General features: G+C 39.6%; 1 protein-coding gene across 1 annotated transcript; it reads right to left on the reverse strand.

The window, feature by feature from the left end:
- Positions 1-826: 826 nt before the first annotated feature.
- Positions 827-4,513, reverse strand: PDE12 (phosphodiesterase 12). The gene is made up of 3 exons (XM_065886047.1): positions 3,156-4,513; positions 2,091-2,169; positions 827-1,572 (listed from the first exon to the last, which is right to left on the reverse strand). The coding sequence occupies exons 1-3, from the start codon at positions 4,461-4,463 to the stop codon at positions 1,130-1,132; spliced, it is 1,830 nt and encodes a 609-aa protein (XP_065742119.1). The 5' UTR covers positions 4,464-4,513; the 3' UTR covers positions 827-1,129.
- Positions 4,514-11,315: the final 6,802 nt, after the last annotated feature.

Here is an 11,315-nt window from a genome sequence, read left to right on the forward strand (position 1 = left end):
AAATAAGGTACGGTGATAATTGAGTTAGAAAAGCTCAGTTACTACTCTAGGCTAGACTCTAATCAGTAAAACTATGTAATTTTCAAGAGTTTGGCTTCATACTTAAAATTTTTTTTACAGTATGTAATTACATATACAGTGTTCTGTAACTCAAACTATAATGCTCAAGTCTATAAGAAGTTTATTCAAGAGATGCTCAAAAGCCCCACTACTACTCTCCCTTTCTCCTATTTAGAAAAAAACAATTTTGAAAATACTTGTAGCACAGAAATGCTCCATGGTTCATCCACAACTGCAAGCCCGTATCAATAGGCAGTTTCTCATATCTAACATATTGTGTTATAGTCTAATATATGTCAAATACCCTGTTGATTTATGAACATTTTCCATAGGCAAGGGTGTTAAAGACAACAGGATCGAGTTGACGATGTTAGTTCACTTTAAATACTAAATTGTGCTTGCATACTGAAAGTTAAAATGAGCTTGCAAGTAAGAATGGGAATATAAATATGTCCATTTGTACCATACACTAAAAATTAAAATCCTAAGAGAATGAAGATGCCTTATGATAACTGAAAAATGAAAGATGAGAAGCAATAGGAATTGGTAATGGTATATTTTAATTTTTTGTTAAAGCTCTGAAGTTGTATTAAATTGCTAACCAAATTGAGGTAGAGGTAGACCCTAATGTTATTCCTTCCATGTGTCAAAATAAGCCTCTCACTTTAACTTGTATGTGCTTTCCCCCTAATTATATATACATGATTTAATTTGAAATGTGTGTTATGATAGAAAAACTACAGGATCATTCAAATGGTTATTTTTTTTTACAAAATTCTTAATTACTAGTAAAAAATCTTAATTACTAGTAAAAAAAAGTATAAAAAGTACCCAATGTTCTTCTTGCTAGTCATAAATATATGTTTTCCTCCAAGTGTAGAAAAAAAAGGGTAGAGAAACTATATTATGCAACCATTATGATAGTCATGTAATGAAGACACTAGAACATAACTTGTATGGTAAGAATATTTTACCTTAGTGCCTAGTTTTCCTCTTTGAAGGTTACACATAGCTTTGATTCATATTAAATTTCCTACTAAAGCAGATTTAAATTCCATCAGACACAAATCTATTTCCATTTTAAATCACATACAAGTGCTAAGTGATCAGAGGGATGGGAAACACTAGGTAAGGCCTGGTGGGTGGTAACTTCTTCATGAGTAGGTAATGGAATCACCTGTTCAACCTCTAAAGCATTTAAGTCAATGAAAATGTAATCCAGACATCCATGAAAGCCACCAACGTAATTTGTGTAAGCAGGTTCACCACAAGCACTTTTCAGTTTGAAGAAATGGGTAAGAGACATGTTGCATCGTTCCTCTTCCCCATTGGAAGTCCAGTCTTCATGATCCTCTGGAATATTGCCACTGATGACAAAGTGATACATTCCTGTTGATGGGGTACTATTAAAGTCCCCACAAAATATAACTGGTATGCTGGGATACAGATCACAAGAGACGTGTCTAATGTGAGCCAAGGCTACTGCCATTTGAATGAGACGAATGTACCCACCTATGAATATAAAAAACATTAATGTTAAGTACTTTCTAAAGTTGCCTTTAAGTTAAAAAAAAAACAAAGAAATTAAAAAACAAACCACAGTATCTGGGTGACATTCAAGATATGTATTTGTATGTGTGGGGAGGAAGTGGATGAAGGTGGTCAAAAGGTAAAACTTCCAGTTATAAGATTAATGGTATTGGGGATGTAATATACAACACAATGGCTATAGTTAACACTGCTGGGTGGTATATTTGAAAGGTGCTAAGAGAGTAAACCCCAGAAGTTCTCATCACAAGGAAAAAAACCTTTTGGGGGATATTTATATGAGGCAATAGATTTTAACTAAACTTATTGTGATAATCATTTTGCAATATGTATAAGTCATTATACCATACACCTTAAATTGTATAGCACTGTATGTCAACGATATCTCAATAAAACTCAAAAAAGATGTATTTGTGTAAAACAGCTTTTACCGACGTTACGTTACCACGTTCAAGCCACTTGAGAAAACCAATAAAACTTACCTTTGGGGTGCCAGTAGAGATGGGTATTAGCAACACATATCTTTTGAGAAGAGTCCTTTGTAGACTGAAGAACAGAAACCTAAAATAAACAGAAAATGCCAAGTTCAGATGCTATTTCCCAATCTGAATTTTTAAAAAATCTAAAACTATATGATGAACTGACATTCCATTTGCCTCCCTGCTGATGAAGTATGATTGAAATTATGAAATTTAATTTTAAGTTTTGGAATATAAATGAATGGGATTCAGCATAACATTTTAGTAACAGTCCAATACACAGAGGTAGCATGAATACATTTTAGCATGACAACACTAAGGTTGGAGCCAGTGTTTTTATGTGGGTAAGCGTGGGCTTTGGAGTCAGGCAGAACTCACTTTGAATACCCACTCTACCATTTACAGCAGTGAGACCTGGAGAGGGACACTTCTTTTTCCTAAACCAGCTTCATCATGAGTAAAAAAGAGACAATATCATCCACCTCAAGGAGGACATTTAATTGTGTGGATTCAATTAAATAAGCTTACTCAGAGGTGCATGAGACACAGTAGGTGCTCAAAAAATGGCAGCTGCTCTTCTTACTATGAACAAAACCAAATACCTAAAAACTCTGGACAACAGAGTTTTAGAATAACGTCTATAAAATGGGAACATTAGGATTACTATGAGCCAAAATTAAAATAACAGCTAATATTTACGGAGCACTTTGTACAACATGCCAGAGACTTAAAATTCAAATTCTTTAAAATGTGTCAAAACAGTGTTTGGCAAGTAGTAAGAAAATATTAGCTATTAAATTATTGTATTTAGCTAAACACTAAATCATAAGCACTATGAAAAGTTCCTGTTTGTGTTGTTCAAGGCAACCTGTAGTGTGCCTGGCGCATTACAGGTACTCAATAAGTATCTGCTCAATGAGGAAGGAAGGAAGGAAGGCTAAATTACGTGCTTAAGATACAAGAGCAAACACCTTTCAGTAAAATCTGGACTGTTTCTTCTCTATAAGCACCCCCGGCCCCGGCGCCCCTTCCAGAACGAGTATGTCGAGACTGGCGGAGTTACTCTACCTGAAGTACAGAAGATCTCTGGAGCACCCTCTCCTGCGCTGATGGGTACAAGGCCAGTTTCTCCAGCAGTTCTTTGTGAAGTGGGTCAGACTGCAGGGCTTCATGGAAAACAATGTCATGCTGGCTAAGGAGGCTGAACTTGGACTTCCGGTAGAAAGTGGCCAGGCCTTCGTGCTGCTTGATTCGAAACACGCCCTCCAGCCCAAAGGCCTCCAGGGCCGGCACCAAGCTGTCTGTAAACACGTTGCGGTCAACTTCCTGCAAACAGATGAGGTCGGCGTTGTAGCCCGTGAGTTCCTTTTGGATAAGGTTCTGGCGGTAGTCGAGTTCCAGGGCATAAGGGGCACAGTACGGGTACAGGACCGTCCGCGAAAACTCAGTCTGAGCGTATGTGTCGGCCAGGATGTTGTAGGAGACAGTGCGGATGAGAGCGTCGTCCGTCACCTTCTTGGTGTACAGATGCCGGTGGTCAAAGGTGCAGGTGCCGGGCCCGGCCTCCACTGGACACACACTTTCCAACTCCCGGCTTGGCCCGAAGCGCTGCCCATTGCCTGGGGTGCAATGAAGTTTGAGCCGTAGCCCGATGTCGGCATTGGACGGGGTGTAGACGCGCTCGTCCACACCCGTCTCAGTCCAACCAGGAGAGGGCGAAGAGGGAGACAACGATGAGGGTCCTCCGCCCTCAGGTTCTGCCGCGCCGGGTTTGGTTTCCTTGTACCAGCGGAAGAGGGAGCCGGCGGGATCCCCAAATTCGACGCCGAGCTTGGGGCACACCGGGAAGCCGGCCATGATGTAGCGCGGCAACTGCAGCTCGGTGAAGGCGGGAGGGTTGCGCTCCACCTTGTACTTGACATCGCCGATCTGCAGCACCGCACCGTCCTGCCAGGCGTCCACATTGAGCACGTCTTCAGCCACTGCCTCCTCCCGGTAGTACAGCTTCACCACGGGTTCGCAAGCTGCAGCCGGCTCGGGCCCAGGCCCCGCACAGGACACGCCGCCGCTTGCGTTTGGCCGGTTCTTCCTGCTCTTCTTGGCGGCGGCCGCCTTCGCGTGGCCTTTGAGGGCATTGGTAGCGATCCGGCTGAGGGCCCGACCCAGCGGCTCGCTCTGGTCGCGCTGCATGTTCTTGTGGCTGCCGTCGGCCAGCGCGAACGACAGACTTAGCTTAGGCTCCGAGGGCACACAGCGAACCACAGCGCGCTCCATCGCGCCTGCCACGGTCTCAGTCACCGCCTCGGCCCGACTGTGCCGCTCGACTGCCGTACGGACCACACGAAGCGCGGAGCGGGCGCCTGGGAGCCTCCACATGAACCTGGTGGCCCAGAGGCTGACGAGCTCTGAGGCTGGGCGACCGTTAAGCGTCAGGCAGAAACAGAAGAGGCGCAGCCGCCGGTTCCGGAACCCATTCAGTCCCTCAACTTCCGGCCGGCGAAGAGAGGGCGTACTGTGCTCCTGCCACGCACTTTCGCCAGGCCCGCTCACCAGCTCCTTTTTTCCATAGCCACTCCTGTCTCTAATACATCACAGCTTAATTTTTATCTACAACCAAAGTCATAAGGATGGAAAAATGAAGAAAATATAGAAGTTCCAGAGGGAAATATTAGACTCCATGTTTTTATCGAAAGTGCAGTTAGCGGGCGGAAGCGAAGGCGCGCCCAAGACGGAACTGGCTGGGGTGGAGTCACGGGTTTCGCTTCCCCGGCGGAGGCTGGCGCAGTTCCTGGTTGTTAACCCCGTGCCTTCTGGGGCTTCCTGGGGCTTCCTGGCGCGAGGGCGTAGGGAACTCCACCCGGATTGCCAGCCTGGCTTCGGGTGTGGAAAGTGTTGCTCACTTTTCCACAGCATTCCCGAGGCTGCTCACCGTCTTCCGAGGTGTGGTGGGTTCACCTCAGGCCTAGCCAGCGCCGACGCGCGGAGCAGAGGTTTTGTGGTAGTAACTACGAACGATATATAGTAGCTCCCAGTCAGTGAGCGGTGACTGTGCTAAAAACGTCTTTTACAGATGTGAGGACCAGAGAGATTAAGTTACCTGCTCAAGACCAAACAGACATTGCTGAATGAATGGCAGGAGACTGAGAATAGCCAGTAAGTAAGAGGATATGAGAAATGTAGCTTCTTTGAAAGCCAAATGAAGCAAGTATTTCAAGAAACAGATTTTGTGTTAAATATAGTTAATACTCTGATTAACTGAAAAAAAACAACTCTTGAAGATTCAGAGAAAAAATTGAGAATTCGCTTCTCTTGACAGGTGATATGTTTGTATGTACTTTCCCGTCTCCTACAACTAGAATGTTTATTTTTTGGGTATCTAATAATAAGCCATACCCTTTCCCCTGGCTTACAATAAGGAAAATAAGCCTCTTCTAAAAGAAGGATGAATTTTGCAGTCATTTGAAATGTATATTCCTGTCCTCCCCTCTCCCCACGCAGCAAGCATTTGACAAGGTAACTGGATACCTGGTGGTATGTATATAATCTGGGGCTACAGTGTAGTGTAAAAGTCATTACATTGTATCAGTTGACTTAAGAAAATAAGTCTCAGTACTCCAGTTCATAGTATCATAGTACCCACATTAGCAAATATAAATTTTGAAATGGCATTTTTCTTCATGCATCTTTGCAGAACTCAATCTTAAATAAGCTGAAAGATAAAAGCCCTATTAGGAAATGTGGGAATCCCTGGCGGTCCAGTGGTTACACCTCGAGGCTTTCACTGCTGAGGCCCAGAGTTCAGTCCCTGGTCTGGGAACTAAGATCCTGCAACCTGCTCCGGGAGGCTAAAAAAAAAAAAAAACCACCCTATTAGAAAATGACTCTCCTCCAAGCAAGCTGATCTAATTTAACTCTGTAGCACTGTAGCAGTCTTAATCCGAGTTTAAGACACATGCCTTGAAGTGTCATACTTTCTTTTAGGGTTTATTTTTTTGATATTTAAATTTTTTCCAAGAGTAAAAATACATTTGTAGTGAAAAAAAGGTAATCTTCCCGCCTCTGACTTCTATGCATGCACAAACATTTATGAATTTATACCGTTCCCCCCACTTTTTTGCACAGATAGGAACGTAGTATACCCATGGTTCAGTACCTTCCTCTTTTCACTATCTTACATTATCTTTTGTCAGTTCTTTCAGGAGAAAGTATCTGCAAGTGTTCTGAAAGTGTCACAACTTCCCAAAGAAAGTTTAATCTGAACTCTACAGACTTAAAAATAATAAATGGTGTGTTTATTTTATGAGGCTAAACTGTAGCACAATTATGTATATAAATTATATACATTATATAATTAAAAATTGAGATTACAAGACTGAACCAATACTATGCTTTTCCTCATGCCAAAAGGAGAAGCATCTAATAGAAATCATTTTATTCATCCATTCTCAATTCATACCAAGAAACACAAGCTAACTTTCACTAATCAAAAGTTACGGTTGTTGGAGTTATTTTTATTACTTATACGTATATCTGCAGGAATTAGTGTGTGAAGACAAGTTTCTTGTAATTAGTTAATAACATTGGCATACATCATTAATATACTTTTATCTTTTTTAACTTAAGGTTAACATGAAACTAATTTTGAGGGATAGCACTCAGAAATTTTGAGTAATTTTGGTGATATCACTTCAGGGTAACCTATTTACTCATATATTCAAAATTTAATAATTTTTTTTTTTTTTTGGCGGCATTGGGTCTTCATTGCGCGTGGGCTTTCTTTAGTTGCGGTGAGCAGGGGCTACTCTTCGTTGCGGTGAGTGGGCTTCTCATTGTGGTGGCTTCTCTTGTCACGGAGCACAGGCTCTAGGGCACGCGGGCTTCAGTAGTTGTGGCATGTGGGCTCAGTTGTTGTGGCACACAGGCTTAGTTGCTCCAAAGCATGTGGGATCTTCCCAGACCAGGGATTGAACCCATGTCCCCTGCATTGGCAGGCGGATTCTTAACCACTGCGCCACCAGGAAAGTCCCCAAAATTTAATAATTTCTATTTGCTTTCTGTTTAAGGGAATCAATCTCTTCTATTTATTTGTTTCTTTTTAAATTATTTTTCCAGTTTTACTGGGATATAATTGATATATAACATTGTATTAGTCCAAGGTGTACAGCATAATGATTTGATATAAGTATATATTGCCAAATGATTACCACAATAAGTTTAATTAACATCCATTATATCAATAGTTACAGTTCTTTTTCTTGTGATGAGAACTTCTAAGATCTATTGTTTGCAACTTTAACATATACTGTAGTCACCATGTTGTACATTATATACCCAGAACTTGTTTATCTTATAACTGGAAGTTTTTACCTTTTTGATCACCTTCATCCATTTCCTCCATCCATCCCTCCCCCCACACCAATCTGTTGTCCATATCTATGAATTAATTTTTTTTTGATTCCACATATAATGGAAATCATACAGTATTTGTCTTTGTCTGACTTATTTCACTTAGCATAATGCCCTTGAGGTCCATCCATGTTGTCACAATGGCAGGATCTCCTTTTTTATTGTTGAATAATATTACATTATATATCTGTATCTATATATCTATATCATTTCTATATCTATATATCTTACATTTTCTTTACCCATTTATCCATCTATGGACACTTAACATTTAGGTTGTTTCCTTGTCTTGGCTATTGTAAATAATCCTGCACAGAACATGGGGGTGCAGAGACGTTTTTGGGATATTGATTTTGTTTCCTTTGTGTGTATATATAACCAGAAATGGAATGCTGAATCATACGGTAGTTCTACTTCTAATTTTTTGAGGAACTTCTGTTTTTATAATGTTTTCCATAGTGACTTCATCAATTTACAGTCCCACCAACAGTGCTATTTGTTTCTTATATTTAAAAATATTTATCATAATTTATGATTACATTATATATTAATATACTATATAGCATAGTATGTATATGATACAGCTATATCATTTTTCTCATTTTTAAAATTGAGGTACAACTATATCACTTAATATAAGTATAATTAATGTTACTATAACAGCAATCATAAACTTAGTTCGAAGAAAAGAAATTCAGTCAAAGAACTTACGTAAAACAACACAGTTTATCTCCATAAAAAACTCTTAAGCATATGGACTCATTTCTTTTCCTGCACTCCCATTCTTAATTTTGAAATAACAATACATAGTTTAAAGCATAGTAAGTTTGTTTCATAAGTTCTCTTAGCATCTTCATCATTTATATTAAGAAATAGAAAAAAACTTCTTGTATAGTACTGGAGAATCATATTTTTGTGTCGTTATCCGTAAGTGCTTTTATATAATCAAGCCTGGGCTTCCCTGGTGGTGCAGTGGTTAAGAATCCGCCTGCCAATGCAAGGGACATGGGTTCGAGCCCTGGTCCAGGAAGATCCCACAGGCTGCGGAGCAATTAAGCCCATGAACCACAACTACTGAGCCTGTGCTCTAGAGCCTGTGAGCCACAACCACTGAAACCCGTGCACCTAGAGCCTGTGCTCTGAAATAAAGAGAAGCCACTGCAGTGAGAAGCCCACACACTGCAACAAAGAGTAGCCCACATACACTGCAACTACAGAAAGCTTGCACGCAGCAACAAAGACTCAACATAGCCAAAAATAAAATAAATAAATTTATATTTTAAAAAAACCCTTACCATTGAGGACGATGTTGGCTGTGGGTTTGTCATATATGGCCTTTATTATGTTGAGGAAAGTTCCCTCTATGCCTACTTTCTGCAGGGTGTTTATCATAAATGGGTGTTGAATTTGTGGAAAGCTTTCTCTGCATCTATTGAGATGATCATATGGTTTTTCTCCTTCAATTTGTTAATATGATTTATGCCATTGATTGATTTGCGTATATTGAAGAATCCTTGCATTCCTGGGATAAACCCCACTTGATCATGGTGTATGATCCTTTTAATGTGCTGTTGGATTCTGTTTGCTAGTATTTTGTTGAGGATTTTTGCATCTACATTCATCAGTGATATTGGCCTGTAGTTTTCTTTCTTTGTGACGTCCTTCTCTGCTTTTGGTATCAAGGTTATGGTGGCCTCGTAGAATGAGTTTGGGAGTGTTCCTCCCTCTGCTATATTTTGGAAGAGTTTGATAGAATTCTTCTGTGAAGCCATTTGGTCCTGGGCTTTTGTGTGTTGGAAGATTTTTAATCACAGTTTCAATTTCAGGGCTTCTGATTGGTCTGTTCATATTTTCTATTTCTTCCTGATTCAGTCTTGGCAGGTTGTGCATTTCTAAGAATTTGTCCATTTCTTCCAGGTTGTCCATTTTATTGGCATAGAGTTGCTTGTAGTAATCTCTCATGATCTTTTGTATTTCTGCAGTGTCAGTTGTTACTTCTCCTTTTTCATTTCTAATTCTATTGATTTGAGTCTTCTCCCTTCTTTTCTTGATGAGTCTGGCTAATGGTTTATCAATTTTGTTTATCTTCTCAAAGAACCAACTTTTAGTTTTATTGATCTTTGCTATCGTTTCCTTCATTTCTTTTTCATTTATTTCTGATCTGATTTTTATGATTTCTTTCCTTCTGCTAACTTTGGGTTTTCTTTGTTCTTCTTTCTCTAATTGCTTTAGGTGTAAGGTTAGGTTGTTTATTCGAGATGTTTCCTGTTTCTTAAGGTAGGATTGTATTGCTATAAACTTCCCTCTTAGAACTGCTTTTGCTGCATCCCATAGGTTTTGGGTCGTTGTGTCTCCATTATCATTTGTTTCTAAGTATTTTTTTATTTCCTCTTTGATTTCTTCATGGATCACTTCATTATTAAGTAGTTTATTGTTTACCTCCATGTGCTTGTAGTTTTTACAGATCTTTTCCTGTAATTGATATCTAGTCTCATAGCACTGTGGTCAGAAAAGATACTTGATACATTTTCAATTTTCTTAAATTTACCAAGGCTTGATTTGTGACCCAAGATATGATCTATCCTGGAGAATGTTCCATGAGCGCTTCAGAAAAATGTGTATTCTGTTGTATTTGGATGGAATGCCCTATAAATATCAATTAAGTCCATCTTGTTTAATGTTTCATTTAAAGCTTGTGTTTCCTTATTTATTTTCATTTTGGATGATCTGTCCATTGGTGAAAGTGGAGTGTTAAAGTCCCCTACTATGAATGTGCTACTTTCGATTTCCCCTTTTATGGCTGTTAGTATTTGCCTTATGTATTGAGGTGGTCCTATGTTGGGTGCATAAATATTTACAATTGTTATATCTTCCTCTTGGATAGATCCCTTGATCATTATGTAGTGTCCTTCTTTGTCTCTTCTAATAGTCTTTATTTTAAAGTCTATTTTGTCTGATATGAGAATTGCTACTCCAGCTTTCTTTTGGTTTCCATTTGCATGGAATATCTTTTTCCATCCCCTTACTTTCAGTCTGTATGCGTCTCTAGGTCTGAAGTGGGTCACTCGTAGATAGCATATATATGGGTCTTGTTTTTGTACCCATTCAGCCAATCTGTGTCTTTTGGTGGGAGCACTTAGTCCATTTACATTTAAGGTAATTATCGATATGTATGTTCCTAATCCAATTTTCTTAATTGTTTTGGGTTCATTATTGTAGGTCTTTTCCTTCACTTGTGTTGTGCCTAGAGAAGTTCTTTAGCATTTGTTGTAAAGCTGGTTTGGTGGTGCTGAACTCTCTCAGCTTTTGCTTGTCTGCAAAGGTTTTAATTTCTCCATCAAATCTGAATGAGATCCTTGCTGGGTAGAGTAATCTTGGTTGCAGGTTTTTCTCCTTCATCCCTTTAACTATGTCCTGCCAGTCCCTTCTGGCTTGCAGAGTTTCTGCTGAAAGATCAGCTGTTAACCTTATGGGGATTCCCTTGTGTGTTATTTGTTGTTTTTCCCTTGCTGCTTTTAATACGTTTTCTTTGTATTTAATTTTTAACAGTTTGATTAATATGTGTCTTGGCGTATTTCTCGTTGGATTTATCCTGTATGGGACTCTCTGTGCTTCCTGGACTTGATTAACTATTTCCTTTCCCATATCAGGGAAGTTTTCAACTATAATCTCTTCAAATATTTTCTCAGTCCCTTTCTTTTTCTCTTCTTCTTCTGGAACCCCTATAATTCGAATGTTGGTGCGTTTAATGTTGTCCCAGAGGTCTCTGAGACTGTCCTCAGTTCTTTTCATTGTTTTTTCTTTATTCTGCTCTGTAGTAGT

The sequence above is a fragment of the Phocoena phocoena genome, chromosome 10 (genome assembly GCF_963924675.1).
Source record: "Phocoena phocoena chromosome 10, mPhoPho1.1, whole genome shotgun sequence".
Taxonomy (NCBI): Eukaryota; Metazoa; Chordata; class Mammalia; order Artiodactyla; family Phocoenidae; genus Phocoena; species Phocoena phocoena.